Raw genomic sequence first — 26,807 nt, 5'->3', positions numbered from 1 at the left:
TTCACTGTACTTAAAAAGGACAGGAGGCACATACGACACACACAGCTCCTTTGACTTTGGAGACATTTCATATCTGCAGCTTTTAAACACCTTCCTCATCTACCTTTGGACTGCACACTCACTTAAAGCTACTACACTTCAGCATCTTCCTCTATTGCATTTCAAAAACTTTCAGGTTACGATGTGTCTCTTGCTATTTTACCATGAATCCAAAAGAAACCAAAAACAAACAAACAAACAAAAACACTATTTAACCCTTCTAGCTACACCTGCTTCTTCAACTTCCTCTCTCCCTCTGAATGTCATCCCTTTCGTCACTGTGTGTCTTGTGCGTGTTTCCAAGATTTTCTGATCAGGAAAAAAAAAAAAAAAGACTGCCCGCTGTATTGCTTATGCAGGAAGACACGTACAATAAATAAATACAACTTTGTTTTTAAATCAATGAAGGAAAAAAGGAAAAAAAAGAAAGAAAATAAGAACCAAACAGAACAACAAAGCTCATTTTGACACAATTTTTTCACTCAAACACATCATCACAAACACAGAGAATAAAGAGTTAAACAGCCTACGTGTTGTCTAGCTTTTTTTTTTTTTTTTTTTGTTCATCAGCGTGTTTATGGTAAGTGATAGTGAAGAGAGAGGAGGAGGTGGCGAGATGAGCTACTATGATGTTATTGAAGCAGAGTGTAAGTGGATACAGGGAACAAACGGTCCTTAAAGTCACATGGGAAAGAGAAGCCAGAGGTGAGCCTGACAGGGTTTCCATGCTGTTTAGCAGATGAATGAAGTGATTGCTGCTGTTGTCTGTGGGTGCAGAGAACAGATGAAGCAGGGGTGTGAGAGCGCAGTCTGCCACAAGGCTGTGGGTGAAGTGGAGCAAAGCAAAACCCTGTGACTCCACACAAACCAAATATGTGAGAAAACCCTACTGCCCCCCCTTTTCCCCTTTACTTAGATTCTCACAAGGCCCAAGCACAGTCTGTACAGTCACTTCAGCCAAATCTAGCAGGGTGAGGGTAATGGCGCACAATTAATGTGAGAAAAAAGACATGATGGAACTACTTCATGAATCAAAATGTTGCAATAGGTTGAAGATATAAGAGGGGTCAAAAAGGTCAAGATCCCTTTAAGAAGCTGCTGCAGTCGACCCCCTGGACCTCCGCCTGAAGCTGCAGCAAGGAGGGGGCAGAGGGGGAGCTGAAGTAGCCAGCGGAAGCCAGCGAATCGATGAGGGAGACACTACGAGTTGGTTGGTGGTGGTTGTTGGTGTGTAGAGAATAAGAGGAACCATGTGGGTGGGGTCTGTTACTGTTGTTGTCCTGTGGGGCTGGCCAGGTGATGATATCAGCGCCGTGGTCCGTGCGAGAGCGAGCATTCTCGCGGAAGTTGAGCTTGAAAAACTCAATCTAAAGCAGAAACGTAAGGGGAGGGGAGGGGGGGAAGGAAGGAGGAAAGGTAGGGAAGGGTGGGAGAAAAAAAAACAGATATAGGACAAGGTGGGAGAGGGGGAGGCGGTGACGTTTTGGGGGAAGTTGAAATGAGGAGGGCAGAGGGACAGCAGAATTAGATGCCTGTAAGATAAGAAGTCAAAAGATGATGTTGTGATCAGGAGCTTTGGACTGCAGACATCATACAGCAAAAACACAGAATCAGATTAACATGATGCAGTCACAGAGGCAGTTTTCTCTCAGTTAAGGAGGAAAAAGTGGTCTCACACAGCATTAGGACGTAATGTTTTCTGGTCATCCTTGACTTTCCTGACTCCTGCTTGCTCTGTGGTAATCAAACCCACACAGCAAACTGAGATCTGAAACACACACATAAACTTACTTGTCTCTGGGATGTGTGAGTCCAGAGCCTGCGGCTCCTGGAGGCCCTCACTATGACAGGGAGCCCCATCCTTCAGCCCATTCTTCTGGGCAGCGGGGCCCCCAGCCTGCCCTGGCTCGTAGCCTGGGGCCGGGGCAGGGCCGCCATTCAGGGGGGTCCCACTCCCCTCTGTTGTCTCCTGCGCCCCCTCAGCCTAGAAACAGATAGCAGGATGTGTCAATCGGTGGGGATGGAACAACCTGGCTCCAAATCTTGATCATTTTGGCTGACACACAAAACTACACATTTTAATTATTACATTTTTTTGTGAGCGACAGAATAAAGTTCTTCAAACAATAGTTTGTAATTTAGGTAGACATTTTTTGATTAAACGAATTTGAGTAATGCAGCTAGAAGGATCTGGAGCCAGACTGAGGTGAGGTATGGAAGCCCTGAAAGGTAAGGGAGAGAAAAAATTTCTGGTGATCCACTTTCTGAGTCTGACCTAAATAGTTTTCTTTCATGCACTGGTTATGACTTAAGAACAGGCGAAAAAAGAGATTTTGCCAGGATAATAATGTACAACGTTCCTCAAACTTGTGCAGAAAGCAACTTCTGTGCTAAATTTAAGTGAAGGATCATCGATAGCGATGATAACTGCATCTCCCGCTATAACCGAGCCATTTTCAGTTAAAAAGTCCACAGTTTAAAGAAGAGGAGTCAGGTCAAGAATGGGATCAGGAGTGTGCTTGTACTTTTTTCCAATATTCATAAGGTTATGGGCCTGATATTGTCCCCCAGGGATGAGACGGGAGTTCTACTGCAATGTCCTGAGGCGTTTATGTGTGGAAACAGCTTGATTAATCATCTTGTCAAAACCCTTTTCTCCATCTGTTCCTCAGTATTACACTCAAAGTTAAACCAATTGGATCAGACAGGGAAAATGGATTTTCCCCTCACTTGGGATCTCAGGGCTTCCATCATGGATAGAGATGGAAATACAACAACAACAAGAAAGAAAAACAACAAGAACTTAAGAATACAACATTACAAAGAATACCTGAGCATGCCTAATGAATGCAATGACAGAAACATAACTGAAAGTTAAACTCATCACATTAAAAAAAAGCTGATGTAAAGTACAAAATGTGGAGGACCAGCACCCCTTAAACATGTCTCTAAAAAGTGCCTAGCTGCTTTTTCTTCTACCTTAGTGGAGTTTAATCTCAGACACAATAAGAACTGCTCCAAAAGCAAAAAGCTGCCAGAATGAACCCTGGAAATGCACAGTCAGAGAGACCTAACAGCTGTACGCTTTCCTCACAGTCAGTAAGAACTCTTTTGTTGCTGTTAAGATGGAAACACTGTAAATACTGTTTGTCTCCTCACTTGTATTCACTTTAGAAATATCTGTTTTCATTAGCAGACTCATGAGTAAATCCCACAAACAGACCCCAGTTAAGGAAGATGCCAGCGAGACTGCCTTGTCCCTATGCAAAGAAATAGCGTGTTTGCTGGGAACTATTTTCACCAGTGGATTAATCCAAATTTGGTGCTTCAGTGAGTATTTGGAGCAGCAGGATGTGGAATTCAGCTACAATACTTAAACTCCAATGTGTGTGTGTTCATTGTAATGAAGGAGCATGTCACACAGTGCAAGAATATTTTTAGATGACACACTAAACATGGAATTTGGTAATGATAAGGAAAATGCAGAATACAGGCAGCTCCATCTTTGAAAAGGCAAAAAAGGTTCAGCTTCTGCACATTTGTACACCCCTCAGCTGGAGAGATTAGATGGTGACACAGCAGGAGACAAACTGTATGCTTTCAGTCCTTCAAGACAGTAAAAGAACAGTTTTATTGTTTTGGTATACAGAGGACATGCAAATCAGTTTTAAAAATAGACTTGATTATTCTGATGTGAATGCTATTCTTAGCAATGATCACAATGACCGTTCAGGCAAAACAGTGGATGAGGATGAAGATGTGAATGACAAACACAGACAGGCTGCTATAGGCTGAGGGGACAGGTGACATCTCTATCATTAGATAAACTGGCCACTTTGTATCCGTTCCTTTTATGTAACTTGAATCTTTTTAGTTTTTATTAGAAAATCCCCAACCATACCATCTTGTGTATGAAATATGGAGGCCTATATGTATTACAGCTACAGCACTTTCTTTCTACAAAAAGGTCAGGAGAAAGGGAGCTGACTGCAGAGGAGGAGGGTTTGAGGTTTTTCAGGTGTTGCAGATGGCTGATGGCAGGGTGTCAACATCATCGGTGATTGTAGCGTGAGGACACCCCGGCACCTTTTAGATGTCATTATGAACACAGAGAACAAGACGAACATAAAAAGCCTGAGACTTTTTCTGCCCTCATACACAAACAATCCCGTGATGTGACGCATTGTTTTTAGATACTAACATGCAGAGGCATGGGAAATGAAGGAACTGAATCAGCAACAGTATCCTTCAGACAGCCATCTTCTAATGGCCAGGGTAAGAGGGCAGCACTGATAAGAATTCAAATCACGCTGAGAAGATTTCTCAGTTCAGAGACAGAAATCCTGATCATGAATGTGTAGAGCTTTTATAGTCTGATTCCCATCAAAGTTTGCAGACAGGACATTAAAGATGGTGAAGTGTGACAAAATAACTTGAGCCATTTTCAAGTATCTGCAGTCATAATACCGAACACCTCCTAAGTTTTTGATTTGATGCATTTGATGTAACCTGTAAGGCAGTGGCTCTCAAATCCAGGCCTCGTGGCCCAGTGTCCTGCAGGTTTTAGATGTGTCCCCGCTTCAACACACCTGAGTCAGAAATAGAAGTCATTAGGAGGAGTCTGGAGAACTTGACTGCATACTGAGGAGGTAATTCAGCCATTTGATTCAGGTGTGTTGGATCAGGGACACATCTAAAACCTGCAGGACACTGGGCCACGAGGCCTGGATTTGAGAGCCACTGCTGTAAGGTCAGTGATTTTCAGCCAGCATGGCCCAGTATTGGATTTTGTCATAGTTTATTTTATCATTTTATTCACTGATTCTGATATATCACTGATATCATTGATTCTTCCAATGATTTTGAGGGTGAAACCAAGACAAAAGAAACAACCCACACAATCCTGAAGAAGCAGATTAGGAGTGTTTTTTTTTTTTTTTAAACTTATGCATTCAGTTGTGACTGTTTAATAGTTGCTTGAAATTTCCTTTGTTTATAAGAGTTATAAGAAGTTTATTTATATTGACGTGCGCTCCCGGAACATAAATTCTAGAGTTTAATCTCCAACCAAAATTTACCATTTATCACAAGTTAGCCTTGAAATCTGGGCTGATACTGTGACCATGAGTTAAATCACAGTACACAAGTTTTACTTTTGCCTTCTTATGCACCTAGATCAAGTGCCCTCTCTGCTGACAGTGCACCGATCAATTAAAAAGCTACATACTGTTCAAGCATACCATTATGACCACTTACTGGTGATGTGGATAACTCTGATTATCTCTTCATCATGGAAGCTGTTAGTAGGTGGGATATATAATGGAGCAAGTGGACATTTTGTTCTCAAAGTTGATGTCAGAATAAAGAAAAATGGGCAGCATAAGGATTTGAGTGAGTTTGATAAGTGCCAAACTGTGATGACTAGACGACTGGGTCAGAGCATCTCCAAAACCGCCGCTCTTGTGGGGTGTTCCCGGTCTGCAGTGGTCAGTATCTATCAAAAGTGGTCCAAGGAAGGAACAGTGGGGAACCAGCAACAGGAGCATGGGCGGCCAAGGCTCACTGATGCATGTGGGGAGCAAAGGCTTTCCCATGTGGTCCAATCCAACAAATGAGCTGCTGTAGCTCAAAATTACCAAAAAAGTTCATTCTGATAGAAAGGTGTCAGAACACACAGCACATCACAGTTTACTGTGTATGGCTATAGACCAGTCAGGGTGCCCATGCTGACCCCTGTCCACAGCTGCATCAGAACTGGACTGCGGAGCAATGGATAGCCGGGTGTGTGTGCGTTGCTTACCTAGGGAACACCTGGCACCAGGATGCACTATGGGAAGAAGGCAAGCCAGTGGAGGCAGTGTGATGCTTTGGGCAATGTTCTGCTGGGAAACCTTGGGTCCTGCCATCCGTGTGGATGTAACTTTGACATGTACCACCTACTTAAGCACTGTTGCAGGCCACATACAGCCTTTCACGGAAACAGTATTCCCTGATGACTGTGGCCTCTTTCAGCAGGATAATGCACCTTGCCACAAAGCAAAAATGGTTCAGGAATGTCTTCAGGAGCACAACAATGAGTTTGAGGTGTTAACTTGTCCTCCAAAGTCCCCAGATCTCAATATACCTGAGCACCTGTGGGATGTGCTGGACAAACAAGTCCGATCCATGGGCCCCCCACATCAACTTACTGGACTTAAAGAATCTGTTGGTGTTAGATAAAACAGCACACTTTCAGGGGTCTAGTGGAGTCCAAGGATCAGTGGATCAGGGCTGTTTTGACAGCAAAAGGGGGAAAACCCAAAATTAGGCAGGTGGCCTTAATGTTATGCTTGATTGGTGTAAAGTAATCTTTAGCCTTGGTGCAGCCGTCATTTATTTCATCTGTCTGAAAACATTTTAGCTCCTTCTCTGCTCACGGTCAGAGCTGTGTGCCTGAGATGACCATATTAGGGATATCCCCTCTCACTGACATACAGAGCAAGAGCAGAAAAAAACAGAAAGCAAAAAAAAAACCCCAGTGTGAGACTGAGTACTTAGCGCAGTCTGAAGCTTGAGCTTTTGCAGGATGTAGGATGACCTTAAGCACATCAAGAGCTCAAAGAACAACTGTTCATCATTTTACAATGTGGTTCATAATGTGAAGGAGACACCTCTGAATTCTCCTTCCTCATTGGACTGTGAAACACAATTCCTCTTTATTTTACTGATGGTCTCAAAAGAGTTCAGCGTATCTCAATTGTTGTGTTGCACTTCAAAGGCAGGTGAACGACAGCATCATTTACAGTGTGTGCACAGACTGTGGGTGATAATCTCACCTTGACATTTCCTCCACCAGGTGAGTGGCTCACATTATCCATGGAGCCCACTTTGGACTGCGCCTTTTCCCTAAAGTTCACTTTGTGGGACTCGATCTTCACATCACCACCGCCTGCAGGACACACATGTAAACCAATGCAAGCATGCACAAAACAAATACAGCTTCCATAAACCTACTTTACAATAAACCATTTGCTGATATGAAATACTCCAATGCTACTATAATGCAGTCAGATGAATTATTTCCAACATGGCAGGATGTCCTGGGTTGTTTTATGAGATCTCTATAGCTTTAGCTAGGTGTACCTAATAAACAGCCACCTCACAGTACTCGACATTAACACACCAACTTAATCGTTTTTAGCTCACCAGGCTTGTGCTTAATGTTGTCCTTGGAGCCCAACTTTGACGTCACCTTACTGACATCCACCTTCTTGTTGAGTATCTGCACCTGTTGAATGTCACAAATGTTTTCTTTAATTCACAGCTTTGTGTAAAAATGCTTGACGGGGGTTAAAAAAAAAACAAAAAAAAAAACATACTCTTCAGAGAAAAACAGCAACAGTGAACAACTGTATCTTTTGGTTTCTTCCTCCATAATGCAGAAATGACCAAACCGTGGCTTTGCAGAAAAATTTATTTTATTGTGCAATATTTTGTGTTGAAACCAGAACAGAGACCAAAAGAAGAAGCTTGGAAAAGCACAGCATCATTGCAGGAAACCAGAAATCCCCAGAAATACCTTGGTGATTACAATTCTGTCCTTATAGAACCAGACAGCCTTAACAAAGAGCCAATCAGAGGGCAGAGGTTTGTGTTTGGTTGACTTGGGTTTAGTAAGTTAGTGGGAGGGCAGGACAACACAAGACACATTTAAGGAAGCGAGGGGAGTGTCAAGCAGGTTCTGGGGAGGGGCTTGTACCTTAAGCTTGCTTAGCATGCTGTCCACTATAGCATTCCTTTTCCAAAAGTCCAACCAAGAGCAGCACTTAGTATTGTAGTTCCATTTTGCTGTTTAACTTTGCAGAACTGCTTTTCAAGAGGCTTGCACCTTTTCCATTTATCTTCTCTATCACTGTGCTCCTCTTATGTTTACTCGATTGGTTTCAGATGAAAGCACAACAGTTCATCCTTGCCCTGTTCATTCTAGCCACTTTTATAACTGGCCAGTATATGTGGGCTCTGGTTGTGGGCCAGACTGTACTTACATTCCCTCCACCAGGAACATGCTTCATATTATCCTTGGAGCCCAAGCGTGATGTGACGTGGCTGAAGTCCAGTTTTTTGGAGACTATCTGAACCTATATGGACACAGCATAGCAGCAGGGGGGGAAAGGAGAGCAGAGAAGGGCAAGGGAGGGGGGAGGAGATGATAGAGGAGAGGTGAGGTAGAAAAGAAGCAGAAACAAGAGACAGTGTAGGGAGGAAGAAATCACCATCACAGCTAGGGTTAGAAAGGAAAGAATAGAAGGAGGGAGCGAGGTTTACTACAAACACTATTTTCGGTAGCTGGGCGGTTCAGCTGTCTTAAAAGCAAAATTTTGGATAAGCTGCCATTTAAATAGTGATTGAAATAAACCACGCAAACCTAAAGAAAAGGAAAGCAGAAGCCCCTGAAGACCACACAGAACCTATTTTATAAAGCGCACACACGTGCAGCACAACATATAAACACCTGGCCCTGTTCAGATGAATACCTTAGACTCATAAAATTCATTAAATGGAGACAATGGAGTACATGTTGGTTAGAATACCTGACCTAAACATACACTCACAATTAAGAAAAAACACATATTGTTTATAACAAGACAGGTTAGACTGCTAGAGCCAAAACACATTTTGCATCCAGATTAGTTTTCTATAAAATTATTGCTTAAAAAGTTTTTTTTTAGTGATCTACAGTACGACAGAAAAAAACACCAACAAAGACTGTATAAAATGATGGCTGTAGCTGGCTGGTCTGAAAAGAGAAGTCAGTGCACGAGTGCCTTAAGTCTGCATTCTTTCCAGGGCCAACAGAGGGCGATGCCTCTTGTTGCAAAAACTAGTTGTAATGTTTATGAGAAATGATCTGCTCCATTGATCTGTGACCTCAGTAAACATATTCCAGATGATTTTAGGGTCTGAACCTCTGGTTTCAAGTCTTACTGAATACAGCATGATGTTAGAGTCACAAAGGATGATTAAACAGGATACGCTTTGCTGAGGTGTTCCTGTGTGATTAACAAATCACTACCCTATGAACACGCCGTGTTCCTTGCTTATCATGTCCAAGATGCGACACAACAGTCCATCTTTTCTATACAGTCTATGGTAATGGACTAATATTACTTTTATTTGGAGTTCAATGACTTAAGGTACTAGGGTTGCCCACTCAATAATAGCCAGTAAAAAGACTGTCTTATTGACCAAAGTATGATCTGTTGGTTTGGAAAAAACTAAACTAAACTAAACTTAAAAAAACCCCCAAAAACCCAAAAAATGAAAAACAAGCCCAAACTCACAACTGGCATCAGTTCATTAGATAGTCAATATATTTTACACAAGAATAGGTCGCCTCTAATTTGTGCTATTGTCAAATTTGTAATGTAGAATGATTTTATGCATGTTTATGCTGCATTGCCATATAAGCAAACTCAACTTTACATGTTATTAACCAACAGTTTTCCAATATTTTTAGTGTGGCGTGAACTTGTGGGAAGTTCGCTGCTCAAAAAAAAAAAAAATTAAAGGAACACTTTGAAAACATATCAAAATCATGCTGGATATCCAAACTGATACTGGGTAATGTGTTACCCACATCGTTTGATGGAAATGAAAATTATCAAGCTACAGAGCGTTGAATTCAAAGACACCCTGAAAATCAAAGTGAAAAAATTCTTAATTACTTTAGTTATTACTCAGTAATTTCTATGGTTCCCACTTGCTTGTATGTGTGCCTGATGACACTGGGGTTGCTCCTAAAAAGACAACGTATGGTGTCCTGGGGGCTCTCCTTCCAGATCTGGACCAGGGTATCACTGAGCTCCTGGACAGTCTGAGGTAGAATCTGGCAGCATTAGACTGACACATAATTTCCCAGAGTTGTTCTATTGGATTTAGGTCAGATGAGCATGGGGGCTGGTTAACAGTATTAATTCCTTCATCCTCCAGGTACTGCTTGCATTGTCATGCCACATGAGGCTGAGCATTATCGTGCACCAGGAGGAACTCAGCAGCCACAGCACCAGTGTAGGGTCTGACTATGGTTCCAAGGATTTCATGCCGATACCTAATGGCAGTCAGGATGCCGTTGCCTAGCCTGTAGAGTATGTGTGTCCCTCCAGGGATATGCCTCTCCAGAGCATCACTGACCCACCACCAAAGCAATCATGTTGGAAGCATAGCAGGAAGCATAACATTCTCCACACCTTTTCCAGACCCTTTCACATCTGTCACATGTGCTCAGGGTGAACCTGCTCTCATCTGTGAAAAGCACAGGGCACCAGTGGTGGACCCGCCAATTCTGATATTCTATGGTAAATGCCAATCGGGCTCCATGGTGCCGGGCAGTGAGCACAGGGCCCACAGGTCACCCTCATGAAGTCTGTTTCTGATAATTTGGTCAGACAGCCACACCAGTGGCCTGCTGTAGCTCTGGGAGTGCTCATCCTGTTCCTCCTTGCACAAAGGAGCAGATACTGGTCCTGCTGATGGGTTAAGGACCTTCTACGGCACTGTCCAGCTTTCCTAGAGTACCTGCCTGTCTCCTGAAATCTCCTCCATGCTCTACATTGTGCTGAGAGGCACGGCAAACCTTCTGGCAATGGCATGTATTGATGTGCCATCCTGGAGGAGTTGGACTACCTGTGCAACCTCTGTAGGGTCCAGGTATCGCCTCATGCAAGACGTAACGATGACACTGACCCTAGCCAAATGCAAAACTAGCGAAGAAACAGTCAGAAAAGATGAGGAGAGAAAATGTCAGTGGCCCCCACCTGTAATATCATTCCTGTTTTGGGGTTGTCTCATTTTTGCCCCTCTAGTGCACCTGTTGTTAATTTCATTAACACCAAAGCAGCTGAAACTGATTAACCATCCCCTCAACCCCCTCTGACTAGATCGATATCCCAAAAGTTTAATTGATTTAATGATATTCTCTGATTAAAAAGTGTTCTTTAATTTTTTTTTTTTTTGATCAGTGAATATTTGTTTAGACTTTATTTTTTTACCTGGATGATGTATGGACAATAACACCTTTGGAATTTAAAGTTATATTTCTGAACAAAGACCCCAGACAGCAGGGTTTAGAGGAACAGGAAGGTAGTTGGTTTCTTCAAAAAGAGCTTCTTTGAATTACAAAACAACCAGAAGGAGCAGCTATCCTGTGTGATTCAGCTTTCACTGTTTTCTAATGTTATGTGTCAAGGTAATACCAAACAAGAATTCATAAGCTTCTTCAACCCCAGGCCAGGGTTAATTACCTTCATTGCTTCATGTGTGTTAATCAATGAGCAGCAGATTCAAATTGAATTAAAAATGAACCATAAATAACCATTTTACACTGAGATAATTAATTTCCCCACAGGCACATCAGAATTGTTGTTTGAATCAATGTTGAGAATGGGAGAAAGTTCTATAAATGAACATAAAACTGTGTGTGAAAACAACCTCATGTCAGCTTCTGTGGCTACTTTAACTTTGTAATGTAAAACCAAGCAACTGGTACTGCCTAGCCTGGTCTTGTGCTGAGTTCATTAATTAAAAACAACTAATAAAATGAGAGGCTGAGAAAAGGCAACTGCAAAATATATCAACAGAAAAGAGGGGAAAGCAGGTAGTCATGGTAGGGAGGATGGAGAGGGAACTCACTTTGCCCTGGCTGCTTTCTTTGGAGGCGAAACTCCTGCTCTGAGAGGAGGATGGCACCTAGGGAGACAAGCCCACCCCGGGTCAACAACAAAACCTCGTAACAAATCATAGGAAGAGGAAACATGCGGAAGGAGGCAGTCAAAGTGCAGAGACGGTTTGCATTATGATGGTGAAGGGGAAAAAAAAAAAGTATGACAGGGAAGATAAGGAAATATGGTAAAATTCAGGAGAAAAGAATGAAGGTGGCTAAAAAAGAAGAAAGAAAGTACTGTAGGTACACAGACAGAGTGGGGTGGAGATGTGATGGAAAAGCAGGACTTTCTAGATTTCTAGAGAATGCAGCCAGATCACTAAAAAGAAGTCCAACAGGCAAAGCCTGATTACTAACGGAGCATTGCAGGCAGCTGCCCCCAAAAGGTCAAGGCACCTGCATGTCAGGCAGTCTGTGTTGCAACACCAAAGTACAACAACAACTCATGTGAATTATCAGCTCAATGTGTAGTTCTGTCTTGTACATGTCTTGTTATGTCACTATATTCAAAACAACAATCCTTTCAAATTCAAAGTCGCTCCCTTGGACAAAATCTCAGATGACAAATGAAGCAAATAAAGAACCAGTTCAGTCAAGAGATACTATTTAAATTGCTAGTTTGCTTCTGCTCACATGGTGAATAGTGCTTTATTTTCAGATTCCCCCAAACAGCAACACTGCCTTCTTCAAATGAGGGAGATAATGATTTCCTCTGTTTGATAAATTTAATAACTGACTCTTTAGTGTAAAGACTTGTTTGCTCATTTACGGCATTCGAGCTTGAAACCAAGTCTTCATATCTTACAACAGCAACAGAAGATGTTAAAGGACTACAAAGCAAAGTGAGTCAGGATCAATAGATACAAGATTAACCCAAGTTATCCGAAAGAGCAATTTAAATTTTCTGTATTACTGCAAATTAATTAAGAGGTGTAAACAGCTTTCTGTCAACTAAATATTGGACTTCTTTGTAGCAATGCCATTGAGCCCATAACCTGGCAGTTATTTTGGTGAGTTAGATGTTAAATTCAGAGAAACCATAGCCAAAACTACACAAGACCAATGCTATAAACCTCGTTTGCCCCGTTTCCACATCCATGTCTGTTTCAAAAGAGGCTTAACGGAAGTTTTAAGATTAGAGAATTTGTGTGAATTGTGATAGTAGATGAACATGCAGAAGACTTTAGAGAAATCTGTAAAGGAGTAAAAGAGAAACTCTAACCTATAGAGACCATACTACTTCAGTTAGTGAGCTATCAGGCTTCTAATGGGTTTTGCTTAGATGAGGATTTTTGTTCCTTCCAGAGAAGAACATGAGGAGCAATAAATGTGTAGAGGTCAATGTCAGATGTTAAATCGTAGACTGAATAGTCCACTTCTTGTTAGTCCATGTGCAGTCAGTGTCTGAAAATTCATGCCAAAACTGATACAGCTGCAGAAGCCACAACAAGACCTACCTTCCCTCCTCCAGGCTGGTGCTTCATGTTGTCTGTAGAGCCGATCTTGGAGCGAATGTTGCGGACATCGGGGGCTGGAGCTGTGGCGGGGCGAGTTGTGGTCCTGGAAGCGGTGGTCACTGTGGTACCCGAGGCTGAAGAAACAGCCCGCGGGGCGCGGGGCACTGGGGGTTTCTTCTCTGGCACTGTGCCTGTGGTGGAGGATTGCGTTGCTGGTTTGGCTGCTGTGGTTCGTGTGCGGGAGGCAGCGGTGATGGTGGAAGCAGTGCTGCGGGTGATAGTGCTCTTGGGCTTGCTTGAGTCAGCTGAAGGGAGAGAACAATTATATAGAGCTGCATAGATTTCTTTGCTAAACTAGCATTATGACAGGATAAATGCTTGCACAGTTGACAATGAACTTAACAAAAAGGGAAATTAAATTTGGTGGGTATTTCTTAGCTTATGATGATGAGTGAACGAAGGACTTAAACAGCTAACCTGGCTCAAGTCAAATAACAGACCTTTTGCCTATCATCACATTATTCTACCGCCTTCAGGTTTAAAATACGATTGCTATAGGTGCTAGATATATATCAGCCCTTTCAAAAATGTCCCAGGCAGCATGCTAAGGTCAGTTGACTGGAGAACTTCCAGACTGGCTCTTACTGCCAAATGGGCCTTCTCAGTTGCAACTCCTAAACTGCAGAACAGCTTCATCCTCCACATCAGGTCAGCTACCTCTCTACCAGGGTTCAAATTCTGACTAAAAACAGACCTCTTCACTGAGGCCTGAGAAACTACATTTCATTCCCACTGTGTCTCAAAGTCTGAATGACAATAAGGCTGGGTCTGAGTCTGACGTCACTTACTCGAGTATGTCATTAGATAATTGCTTTTACTCAGTTGCTTGAATTGGGGGCCAAGCAGTGAGGCTGTGGGCACCCATATTGATTCTAGGTTTTCTTATATCATCATCATCATCAACTTCCTCTCCAGTGGGAGTCTATAGCAGCCCCTAGAACCATCTGGTCAAAAGTTGTGAAATTTGGCACATTTCCTCAGAACAGTCTCATTATCATTTTCACCAAGTTATGTGCCACTGCCACGAGCACTCTAGCGCCACCATTGGGGAAAAGTTGGACTTGCGTTTGGAACCGTAACCATCTTGGATGTTCAAAAGTTTTCACAGAATACAAAGTTTGTCCAGTGTTCACCAAAATTGACCCAGATCATCTTCTGGCCAAGCTTCACAGAAGTTATTAGATGGATTTTGGATTTTCCAAAGCGCTTGCCCATCAGAGCCAATCAAAATTGGTGGCGAAGTTACCAAACAGGAACTGAGCTCAAATCTTGGCAATGCTAACATTTGACTTACAATTAAACTTGTGTGCCTGTAATACTGTCAGAGGTCCCGAGGTCACAAATTTTGTCAAATTTTCACAAAACTTGGTATATAAGATCTTCAGAGCAAACCTCACCAAAGTTAATTGATTGTAATAGTTTAACAATCTCTTAACTGCTTGTTGTGTTAGATATGCTATATAAAAACACTGACTTGACTACTGCTCTGAAGTGTTGGGTGACATAGAAATGTTGTTTTTCAAAGGAAAAGACAACATTAAAGATGGTGATGGTTAATGGAATAAATCATCATAAATCATGATTTTTAATGGAAACTCATTAAAGGGCATAGACTGAAAATCATTTTCAGCCCCATTCCTGTATCCTAATGGTAAATCATGTTACCTAATTTAAACTAACCTTGTAAAATGTTTAATTGATAGTTAGAAAACCCTTTTTTAAAATTAATTAAAGAATAAATACATTTAGTACTAAATGTATTTATGTATAAATACATTTAGTACTAAATGTATTTATTGTGTGTTTGTTTGGGGCATTAATCTCTGTGGACCGAAAGCAAAGCTCACAAAGTTGCTTCTAAGAATTCGGAACACAGAAACTATAAATGTCTTGACCGTGCCTCCAACTGACTTTAAAACTCGTTTAAAGGTGTGAGAAATTATACATTTTCTGGGTGGCACCAACCTTTTGAGCAGTAATATATAAATACCTCTAAAGCTCACTTCCTGTCTTTATTCTAAGCTAGGATAATCACCCCCTGGCTCTGGCTCCATATTTAATGCACAGCCCTCAATGTAAAGCTCTTGACAAGAAAATAAACAACTTATTTCCAGTGATGTTAAACTATCTCTTAAGCATCTTAATGACGCCTTTTCAGCAATACTAAGAGTTTGGCTTCAAAAAAGGTTTAAGACAGAGAGAGAAAAACACAAAAAGAAACAGAGCAAGAAAAGGCACGGAAGAGATGAAATATTCATTGCAAAGAACCCATTTGCATTCTTTTCTCTAATACACAGACAGCATACTTATCCTTGAAGTTGGTGAAAGGGACTTTTTAAGGAGGGAATATTCACACACCATTGATTTTTTTTTTGGAGTGTTATAGAAGCTTTTATTTAAATATCCTCTCTGAGTAAAGACATTTTAACTGCAGCATCCTAAGCCACCCTGCACTGATGCAGTGCAGCATTTGCACCAATTAAAACCTGTCAATTCATATATTTTCGGCTGGTCTGTATGTCAGCTCTTCTTTCAGAGTGCTGAGGCATCCTGGACCATGTCTCCTGCTGTCAATCCCCTCTGAGAGCCTGTTGGCTATCTGCGGCTCCTGTTAAGACCTATTTAATTGAGGGAATCCTTCCCCCTCGCCTCCATGTTTCAAAAGAGTCATTTGAGTTTCTGTATGAATCCTGGCAGATTAGACAAGCAGAGGCTGCATCAGCAAGAGCTGCAAACTCCTGTCAACAGCAAGGGGACATTAATCCACAGGCTGCTGTGGTGAAGGTTTTTAACTCTCCAGAGCTTTTCAGCAATAAAGCCTCCCTCTACATAAGCCTGCCCAGCATTGTCACGGTTGGACACAATGTGTGTGTTCTGGTGTCACACTCCTGCTGACAGCTCTCCTGTTGCCAAAACATAAACTACTCTGTCAACAGGAGGAGTAAAGCCGCAACTCTGCCGGAAGAGAGACAGACTGAGGAAAAGTGAGGAAAGGATTATAGAGAAGAAGAAAGAGGACAGAAATATATGCAAAGAGAAGGCACAGATGGAGGGAGAGCACTGTGGAGTTGGAGAGTGATTCACACTCTGGATCACTTCCTTGATTATATGAATACAAACTGAAGAAAAACTTACTCCCTTCACACAGGACTTCCCAGTACTTTAATTACCATTGTTTACTGGTATCCCATCTAGAGTAAAGAACTTAACCTGCAAGTCTGTGGACTGTGGGAAGAAAACAGTCTCCACACAGTAAGGCCCCAGAAGGTTCAAACACAGAGCCTTTTTGCTGTGAGGCAACAATGTTAACCACTGCACCACTCAACCCCCAAGTAGACTTTCTATATACACTCACTGGTCATTTTCTAAGGTACAGCTGTTCAACTGCTTGTTAATGCAGATATCAATTCAATGCAATTAGCCATGCAGGGCTGATCAGGACGACCTGCTAAAGTTCAAACTGAGCGTCAGAATGGGGTTTACAGAGAATCATCCAACAAAGAGAAAAGATCCACTGAGCAGCAGTTCTCTGGGTAATTACTGATGATGAGAATGTCCAGACTGCTTCAAGCTGATAGGCACCAATAAATCAAATAACCACTTGTTACAATCAAGGTAGGTGGAAGAGCATCTCTGAATACACTACACGTGGAACCTTGAAGCAGATGGGCTACAGCAGCTACTCCTGTCAGCTACAAACAGGAAACCGAGGCTACACTTCACACGGGCTCACCAAGATTGGACAAAAGAAGATTGGAAAAATGTTGTGTGGTCTGATGAGTCTCAATTTCTGCTGTGACACTTGGAAACCTTGTTGAATCAATGCCACAAAGAATTAAGGCAGTGCTGAAGCCAAAAGGGGACCCAAGACAGTATTAGCAAGATGTACCAAGTGAAGTGTACGGTGAGCATATATTATTTGTCTGTGCATGTCAGAAAGCTAAGTTGCTTTAAGATGGCACAGCCTGATACTTACTGCAGGTCTTATGACCATGGGTGGAGCTAAAGTGTGGCCATGGATGGCTATGGCCAACCCTCTGTCAGCACCACATATTGCTATGGAGAAGCCCATTAGGGGCTGTAAGCTGTACTTATATAAGACAGTCCTCAATCTTAAAAGTTAACAACAAAAATGTACTCTTTAGCTTACAGCGGTTTGCCACACATGAAAAAAAAAAAAAAAAAAAAGGAGCAGACATGGGTTTTTGTGCCAGCCCAGTGGAAGTAATGCCAGGCCATTCCAAAAAAAATAGTCTAACTCTGCTCCTGCTACTGATAAAACAAAACATTGTCTAATATGGTAAGATCCTGTAGTGGTGTATTACCTGTTGAAGTCTTCGGAGTGCTGGGTTTCTTCTCCTCTCCTGGTTTACTGTCTGTCTTAGAGGCTAAAAAAAGATGTGTGAATAAATACATGAGAAATATTTGTCAGTCCTGTAATGCATCAAAAATAATAAATAATTAAACACAATAAAAAATAAAAAATAAAAATACCCAGAGGCTTTTTTGCTGCAGCAGCAGTAGTGGTGCGAGTAGATCCTGCTGTGCGCACTGATGCAGTGGTTTTACTGGCTGCTGTGGTAGCAGTTGCATTTTTGGTGGCACCAGTAGCAGAGCCCGCTTGATTTAAGGTGACAGTGCCGGCTTTTGGCACCATGGGGCGCTTCTCTATTGTTGTCTGAGGAGAAAGAGAAAAAAATAAATTGTAACGAGGTAATATGTCATCCATGAAGAGAGAGAAGAGACTAATGAATATAGGCAAGCATCTGCAGAGGGACAACAAATCAACAAAACAAACAGGCAGCAGTAAATTAGGTCACAATGCATGTTCGGTGTGTCTCTGGATGCTGTCATCGGTCCAGACAAATGTTCGCTGACTTCACTGATAAATTCAGGTCAAAGATTTTGCCCCAATTCATGAACGATGTGGATTGAGTCCAAGACATCAACGATGATTGCACATTTCACTCAGCAGCATGTTTGCCCCTTGTAACCGCTCTGATGATGCCACGCTTCACGTACAGCTGAGCCATCCCACAACACGCTGCTCATGCTGAACTGAGTCACCCTGCACCCCTGGGTGCTGAGAAGTTAAGGCTGTTAATATAACACTGTTTGCATTTAAGAAGGTCACCAACATAGGGTGACAGGTCTTTTGAGGGAACAAAGTCAGATAGGCCAACGATTAAATGGAACTTATAAAAATACGTAGTTTTACAGTTTTGTCCTGATATGACATGAATTTAATTTTATATGTTAAACTTGCAGAAAACACTGCTAATAGTTATAATTAGAGACTTGACAGACAACTTAATCACCAACTAATTTGTAGAATTGCACCTTTGTAGCTGTCAAGCTTGAGGTGGATAAAAAAAAAAATCAATTTATGCAAATATCTATATAGCTATTATTAGATGGCAATTGTGTGTTTGTGTGAATTCAACACATTTTCATATAATAAAATACTACTGTTCATTCAAAGTAGAGGCACGGCTACATGTTTCAGTGTGTTAACCCTCTGCATTTCCAGCTCAGACAAACTTTATATGCAGCTTTCACTCTTGCTGACACTAAAGCTGTAACCTTTGCCTTTTGTAGCCTCCACTGTGAGCCTGTGCATGCTGACAAGCAGAGACCAGATGGTAAAATTCATGACCAAGGGGAAAACAGACTGTTGTTAGCAACCCAAACTCCCCCTTTGTAGCACTCATCCAAACTTAAGTTTAGAAAATGCAAAAGTGGTAAGATATCTGCTGTCCTGATCAATATCAGTTAGATGTAAATTATAATGTAGCCTCCTGATGTCTTATGTTTTGGACTGATTTCACTATGTGTTGGGAAGGACCCATTGTGATGAATTCAATCCTTTTGGAGGTGTGCTCTGTATAACTGAGCACGTCGCTGCCCCTTACAGTGTGCTGATGGCTAACACTTACCTTGACTTTAACATCGCGTGTAGTGTTGGTGGAGGAGGATATGGGGCGGCTGCCGGAAGTTGTGGAGGGCCGCTTAGGCCCTGCAGCAGCTGTGGAAGGTGCCTTAGCTGTGGCTGTTTTTTTGTCTGTAGTGTGGGGGGCGCTGGTGGTGACGGAGGATGTGGGACGCTTAGTTGGGGCTGCAGCTGAACCACCAGCAGCTGCAGTGCTTGGACGAGTTTTGGCAGCTGTGGTTGGTTTGGTAGCCCCGGCAGCGGGCTGCCATGCAGGACCAACACGCAGGGGATGGATGGGTGGAGGGCAAAATAAGGAGGGAAACCAAAGGAACAGGAGGAAAAAATTAACAAAAATGGATGCCAATGGCAGCAGGGGTAAGCAGCACAAGCAGCAATTAAATCACAAAAATCATGTAATAAAGATTATGAGCAAAAAAAAAAAAAAAAAAAAAAAAAAAAAAAGCATTTGCTCTGTTGTTTCAATGTTAATATATGTTGATTTTAAACTGCTGCTGTAAGGCAGTGTGCAGTTTAAAGTATGCATGAACAAAAACAGTAGCAGGAGCAGCATGCATGGTCTATGGCTGTTAAAAATCACCCTTTTCTCTTCTCTATTTCCCATACTGCATTCCTGAAATGTTTTCAGCCATCATGTCTTTATCAAGAGAGTATGTAACAGGAGAATGAGCCAGCAAAAAGTTTGAGGCTATTTTGTGTTCAGGTTGCATTGTGTTAGGAGCTTTGCTGATGCAGAAAAAAGAAATCGACATCTGAAATTACATTTGCAAGTTTGTTTTCTTGCTAACCTTGGCAGGAGTCTATGGTGTAATGTCTAACACTGTAGCACAGAACTAAAGAAGCTAAAGAAATGTTGTTCTGCTTGTTTTCAGTATATGGATCCCAACCATATGTCCATGTGTAACATCTCACCCTTACATCTCCCAGTAAATCCTACCTTGGTCTTCTTGTCTGCGGTTGCCAGGTCTTTGCTCGGTGTTGCAACGCTTCCATTAGTTGCAGGTTTTGTAGGTTTCTTCGTCTTCTCTCCTTCTGCTTTTGTGCCCTTGTCCTTCTTTTCATCTTTCTTCTCATCTGTCTTTTTTTCTTCCTGGGTTTTGGCCTGATTCTCTTCCTTTTCGTTCTTCTCTGTTGTTTTCTTCTCAGACGGCTTTCCCGCTTCGTCCTCTTTCTCCGTCTTCTTGGCCTCGTCTGTGTCCGCCTTTTCTATCTTGGTGTCTTCCGCCTCTGCTGTCACCTTTGTCTCCGTGTCAGGCTTCTTCTCTGTCTTGTCATAGCTGCTATCAAGCTTGACGGATATCGGCTGCTGCTCTGGGGTCTTTTCCGTGATGTGCTGCTCTTTGCCATCCTTCATCTCTGTGCTCGCAGTCTTCTCTGTGGCCTTGTTCTCTGCTTCTTCCTCCACTTTGGACTTGTCATTTTGTGCAAATGTTTCCACATTCTCTGCTTTCTCAACTTTAGAGTCTACCTCATCTGTGATCTCCACTTTTTCCACTTTCTCTACCTTGTCTACTTTATTTACCTCCAATTTGTCTGAATATTCTTCTACTTTGATTTTATCCTCCTTCTCAGGCTTTTGTTGCACGGGCTCCACTTTCTCTGCTTCTGTCACTTTTACCTTTCCTGTCTCCTTTTGTTTATCATCCACCTTTTCTGCCTGTTTTTCTGTCTCCTTCATTTTGTCTGCCACTTCCTCCTCTTTAACCTGTTCTGGCTCCTTATCTTTCACTTTCTCCACCTTGGCTGGAGTCTCGCTGCTTGCGAACTCAACCTTTACGCTCTTGTGCTCAGCTTTATCCAGAGGGTCAAACAGGTCCACCTTCTTCACGCTGTCCTCCACCTTCTCCTCCACCTTCTCCTCCTTCTTCTCCTCCTTCTTCTCCTCCTTCTTCTCCTCCTTCTTCTCCTCCTTCTTCTCTATCATGCCTGATTTTACTGAAAAGAAAAAATACAAAAAATGTGTTTTTAAATAAAGTGACAGTAAATCATACAAAACCCTACCTAGTCCCATAAAAAAATAACCTCAAGCTCAGTTCTTCCAGAAACCAGGAATTCACCACCGACTTCAGGCTTACTGCCCACACAATATTCTGATACACACAGTGTATACAGTGAACCAACAAACACAGCAAACATGTCTCTACAAATAAAGACAAGTAGAGCACCTAAATGGAAACCTCAACCTGGACCACAAAGCAAAGAATGCTGCTGTTAGTTTAAAGCTGCACCTGAGCTTCTGCAAGCAGACACTGCCCAACTCCTCATTACATTCCCGAGCCATACTGACACAGATGTTACACAAAATACTGAAAATATCACAAGCAAAGTTTAGTTTTTAACTTGGGTGCTGGCCCACTATGTAACGTGGGGGTGGCGCCTGTTTTCTTATAGAGAGCTGCAGGAAGGATGCATTTTTTATTGGCCATCCTGGAAGTAAACATGACAGGATGGCAAGAGGGATTTTATTCCACTAAACAAACTCTGTGGGAAGGAAAAGTTGATTATACCTGCAAGTTCTGTCTATCAAAAAAAATAAAAATCTTTGTAATTATTAATTATTATAAATCATTATTTTTGCAGTATAAATGCTCAAAGTGAAAGGTTAATGGTAAAATAATAACTGAACTACATCACTAAGCTCCAGTTTGTTCATGATGACCTTGAACTTTTTGTCATGTTTATAACATACAGCTTCTCCAGGAAAAGCTTTAAAATTCACTAGGGATGTATTTACTTATGTATTTTATAAATGAAGCAAGAAAAGAGTCAAAAACTGGTGTTAATCACAGAGGTTAGATTGCAGACATCTAACCGAATACCCTTTCAAAAACCCACCGACTTCATGATGGCGAACCAGAACTGTAAAAACACCAACTCATTCCCGATGTCAGGATAGTTTGGATCTTGTTTTTATGGCGGAAGCTCAGCCCCTCTGTGTTTCTCACTCTTTTGCTTTCTCCACATTTCCATACTATGTGTGCCTCACAGGTCCCAGTTATAGTAACTTCCTGTTGTTGTTCTTTTCCTGCCCTCGGCCTATATTTATTGTGTGTGCTCCCTGGGTCTATCATTTTGTCAAGTTATCCAACCTGATCCGTGTTTCCCTCTTACCAGCTTCCTTGTATCTTCTTGAGGTTTCCTGTTACTTTTTTTTTTGGATTAACACCATCACCTACATGTTTAATTACAAGTTCCTTTTGTTTTTGCCACCTTGCCTAATTGTGTGTATACTGGGTTCACCTTTAAACTAAACTTAAAAAAAAAAAAAAAAAATGTGACTCAGCACAGCCACAAACTCAGCAGCCATAATAAAACACAGCTCATTCACACCAGTCACTTCTAATAGAGGTTTTAGCTTATGCTACTTGGCCACTGTGAGCTATAGCATATTGTTAACTGAATAAATTGAATCTGTATACATCGCACTTGTAATCTGAAGAATGGGAATCATATCTAATCAATTCCGCCATGCTAAATACCCCTTTCAGCTTCTCCTCCTCATGATTATATTCATTGCATAACAGGCAGTTCGTGTATGCTGATATGCAGAACCTCTGCACTGTAAGTATCCTGATGACTTCCGCAAATTCTCTTCTTCCATTTTTTTCCTTCCAGCATCACGTTGAACTGTTACCTGTGGTTTGCTTTTACTCTCAGTGTCTGTGTTTGATGTTTTTACGTCACACATTTAAACTGACTGTAGGTTTTAGAAGTCACAAGCCAATATATGAAATTTCATGTCAACTTCTATTTTTGCCGTTTCCTTCCATCTGTTGTGCCAGTCCTTTAAAAGTGATTCCTTTCTGGTATGCAGCTGACCATAACATGCAAGAATCCAAGCACTTTGGATCAATCCAATCTTTATAAACTTAAAAAAAAAAAGCAATCTTTGGTCTATTTAATATTTCAGCGTTCAACAGATAATAATAACCCCAATCAAAATTGAGAGGAAATAGGAAAACTTATAAATTGAGAAAAATTCAAATCAGCTTTGTGAACAGGTCTCTTATTAAAGCCAAATCACTGCACATGTAGAGATGCTGCTAGCGTGCTACACCAAAGAGAAGATATTTCCCTCTCGCTGATTCACTAAAATGAAACATGTGCATCATTTGACCTCGAGTGATGATGACCTAACAGTGGGGTGGACTGAATCCCGTCAGAGCTGCTGACTCTATTTGTGTCTCAGCTAAGGAGCTGGATCCCTTCACGTCCACATTTTTAAAATGACATGACTCGGTCCTGCCCTCCAACATGCTGTGGAGGACAGAAGCAGCGCTTCCTGTGCAGACTTCACAATCCATTACACAAAATTGCACATTGCATGTTATCCTGACTTACCTCACAAAAATGTGGATGAAAAAAGCGCACATTTTCTTTAAACTTGCAAACTTTATTATTTTATGTGTTCAGAATCAGCACTGACTCCAGACAGCAAGCATATCTGTGGTGTTAAAGCTAATTAAGTATTCATCCTTTAAGAGGTCACAGTCACTCGTGCTGCATGATCAAGAGCAGAAATTATGCATTAAGCAAAAAACATGTTACGTGGACATGGCATTGGTACTGAATTTCAACCACAGATGGTTGCCAGATAGAACATGCTTGTGTTTAGTACGCAGTGCATGATGAAATGTCACATCATTATCGCCTCATTAACCTAAATGAGTCCTCTTGATTATTCAGGAGGATTAAATAACTCATTTGTCCACACGTGTCACCATACTGAATTCATGGGACTGGAGAGACCTGGATGTGGTGGGATTAGACCTGATCTGTGGCTATCTGTGACCAGAACTAGGACTCAGGAGATACTGGTCTAAGTAGAGAGTAAGGTTATGGTGTAATTATATTACATTTTAAGGGACAGCCAATCAGCGGGATGATGGCCTTACAGGAAGAGGAGCTTGTTTCAGACAGAATGGACTGAGGCTGCATTATGACCCAGGAAAAGACAGATAAAGAATATTTGAAACTGTGAGTCATGCAAAGCTAATCTAGTACAGACCAAGAATAAAATGTGGAGCTGGAAATGAGCAAAAAAGTCCCCTTAAAAGAGAAAAACAGCTAAGTAGACTAGAAACTGACTTAAAGCGGGGACACACATGTGTGAGGGAACAACACAGATATACTAATATAGGGCATTAAGCTTTGAGCTGAACAGATAGTGAATTTAGGGCTGTGGGGGAGAACAGCATGAACACAAACAGGTGATTATATACAACAGAAACTGACATAAAGAACAGAAGACAAGAACAAAGTCTCGCTTTTCTATACTGTACACAATGAGCTGAACCCAATCCTCTAATTAGGACAGAAATCTGATATGTGTCACAGCTGTGGAAAGCCTGGTGAAAATGGCTTCATTTAATCAGCCAGCAGGAGGTGACCCCCAGCCTATTCTTCTCACACTCCTTTTTCAGTGCTTTTGTCCTTTTTCATTTGCTCACTTCTGCTGACCGTGCTATTAAAAACACACTGACCATTTCACTGTCATCACACAAATCAGAACACTGCTGGATAAAAATGACTATAACCACAGCCAGGAGTGATGGAAACACGAGGACTGTGGATAAAAGTGTCACTGTTGTAGCTAAATCTGTCTCATATATATATCTTATAATTTATCTTCAATTTTCTTTGAAACTGGCTCTTTTTAAATTCTTCCATGAACATAACCTGTACCGGTACCTCTAGCCATCCTCTCTCTTTCTGTCTGTCATTCGCCTGAAGAGCCTGCAGTGTCATGAGTGTAAATGAGGTGGATCTGAGAATAGCTAAATCCAGCAGCAACAAAGCTACCACCAAGGAGTCGAGGGAACGCTATCTGCTAGAGATTAGTAGAGTGAGAGATCATTCACTAGAGATGAGCATGAATTATTGATAAGAGCCTGTGAAAAGAAACATCCATTATAGACAAAAAGGGAGCACTGAAGGTGGATATAGGATTTTCCTGGCTCAGTGCTGTGGAAAAAAGTATTTGCCCCTTTTTCTGACAGATTATATATATATATATATATATATATATATATATATATATATTTTTTTTTTTTTTTTTTTTTTTTAATTATTTAATTATTTATTTTTTTTCTTCATATTTGTCACCCCACCATGTTTGACTGTTGGTGTGATATTCTTATCAGTCAGCTGTAACAGGGCACAAACCTTCCAGAAAGTTAAAGTTATCTCATCAGTCTATACAAGCAGTTTTTTTTATGTCCCAGAGATGATTTAAATTAATGTTAATTAAGATCACACTTTAAACTGTCCAAACAACGACGCTGAAGCATTTGAAGATGGTTGCAGAGTTAAGAGACTTACTTGCTTACAGAAGGCCTTTCTAGAAGACAAACGAATCTCTCTGGGGGTTACTTCTGAGCAGGGTGAATCTTGACCCTGATGGTTAAACTCTGAAGTACAACGAGTAGCAGCAGGTTGTTTTTCTCTCAAAATTAGCAAAATAAGCCAACAGTAACGCAGCAGCCATTTTGGCTCCCTTAACTGCTGTCCTTTTCTTGGTTTCACATATCCATAATTACAGTAACTTGCGCTGTTTTGGTATGATCAGAAGTGCCCCAGGGTCCTGCAGTGCAAAGGTAACTAATAATGTTTTTCTTCATTTGTTTTTTTTCCTGTTTTGTTTTGTCCTACATCTCATGGCCCCCTGCTTGCTACAACCTGCTGTATAAGCAGAGCTGCAGAGGCACCGGGATGCCCTGCGGTTCCTTTTTTGCTCTTGTATAATACATGGCTTGGGACAGCAGAACAATGAGCATCTGGGTGCAGTGAGCCAATTTATTTGAAGGTTTCATTAGCATAATGATAACACTTAGAGCTCATTAAGGGCTGTTAAGCTTAGACTCTCCTGAAGAGAACTGACTTGAATTAAACTTTTTTTCTCTGGCCTTATTAATATGGTAAAATATGCCCATTCCAGTCTCATATTAAAAGGAGCATCTCTGAATTTTAAAAAAGTAGGGAAAAAAGAAATGACACGTGTAAAGCAATAATTAGGATTTATCTGTATGACATATTTATGCACAAAGTGCCTCTTACTGGGAAAATTCACACCAGCCTCTTTGGACTTTGGCAAGATACTGACCTAACATGCACGGTTCATGAAGCTTTTTGAACTTTTCTACCTGAAGCTGCTTAAGTGGGACCTTGAAAAGCAAATGAGAAAAGTCATTATCTTTATGTTCTATAATCAATCTATAGCCAATAAACAGCTCAAGATGAAATTGCGATTAACCAAGGCTTCAGCCATTAATTCAGGATTAATTTCTAAAACCTTCCTTTGGCTCCTCAAGTGGATTATGTAAATCTGCTCTTCCAGATGCCACCACATTAAAACTCTGTCACTTCTGGCTCCGCAACACTACTCAGTACAAGCTCTCTGGCTGAGAGCTCGTCAGCTCTGACAACAATGCTTTCAGTGATAAGGAGGTTACACTCTTTTGGTAGCACATCAAACACGGCGTGGAGTTTACTGTCCTCTGCAAAGAGTGAGACTTCTGCTCTGTAACTGCAGTTATAACACAGTTATGGGAGTCCAGGGTAACACTGCTTGACCACTGAACACTGTATTCATTTGCCTTCAACT

General features: G+C 41.5%; 1 protein-coding gene across 1 annotated transcript in view; it reads right to left on the bottom strand.

Annotated features, from left to right (window-relative positions):
- Nucleotides 1-580: 580 nt before the first annotated feature.
- The window catches only part of LOC115799651 (microtubule-associated protein 4), a 119,957-nt gene continuing 93,730 nt past the window's right edge, over nucleotides 581-26,807 (bottom strand). Inside the window, exons 8-17 of the mRNA XM_030756889.1 lie at nucleotides 20,142-21,139; nucleotides 19,191-19,448; nucleotides 17,749-17,932; nucleotides 17,580-17,642; nucleotides 13,195-13,499; nucleotides 11,707-11,763; nucleotides 7,225-7,306; nucleotides 6,855-6,967; nucleotides 1,831-2,023; nucleotides 581-1,406 (exon numbers count right to left, since the gene is read on the bottom strand). Of these exons, the coding sequence (XP_030612749.1) occupies nucleotides 1,402-1,406; nucleotides 1,831-2,023; nucleotides 6,855-6,967; nucleotides 7,225-7,306; nucleotides 11,707-11,763; nucleotides 13,195-13,499; nucleotides 17,580-17,642; nucleotides 17,749-17,932; nucleotides 19,191-19,448; nucleotides 20,142-21,139 (2,258 nt within the window). The 3' untranslated portion in view covers nucleotides 581-1,401. The remainder of the gene's footprint in view (nucleotides 1,407-1,830; nucleotides 2,024-6,854; nucleotides 6,968-7,224; nucleotides 7,307-11,706; nucleotides 11,764-13,194; nucleotides 13,500-17,579; nucleotides 17,643-17,748; nucleotides 17,933-19,190; nucleotides 19,449-20,141; nucleotides 21,140-26,807) is intronic.

This window comes from Archocentrus centrarchus, chromosome 20 (assembly GCF_007364275.1).
Source record: "Archocentrus centrarchus isolate MPI-CPG fArcCen1 chromosome 20, fArcCen1, whole genome shotgun sequence".
NCBI lineage: Eukaryota > Metazoa > Chordata > Actinopteri > Cichliformes > Cichlidae > Archocentrus > Archocentrus centrarchus.
Note: the sequence above shows the minus strand (reverse complement) of the source record. Positions and strands in the feature narration are given on the sequence as shown.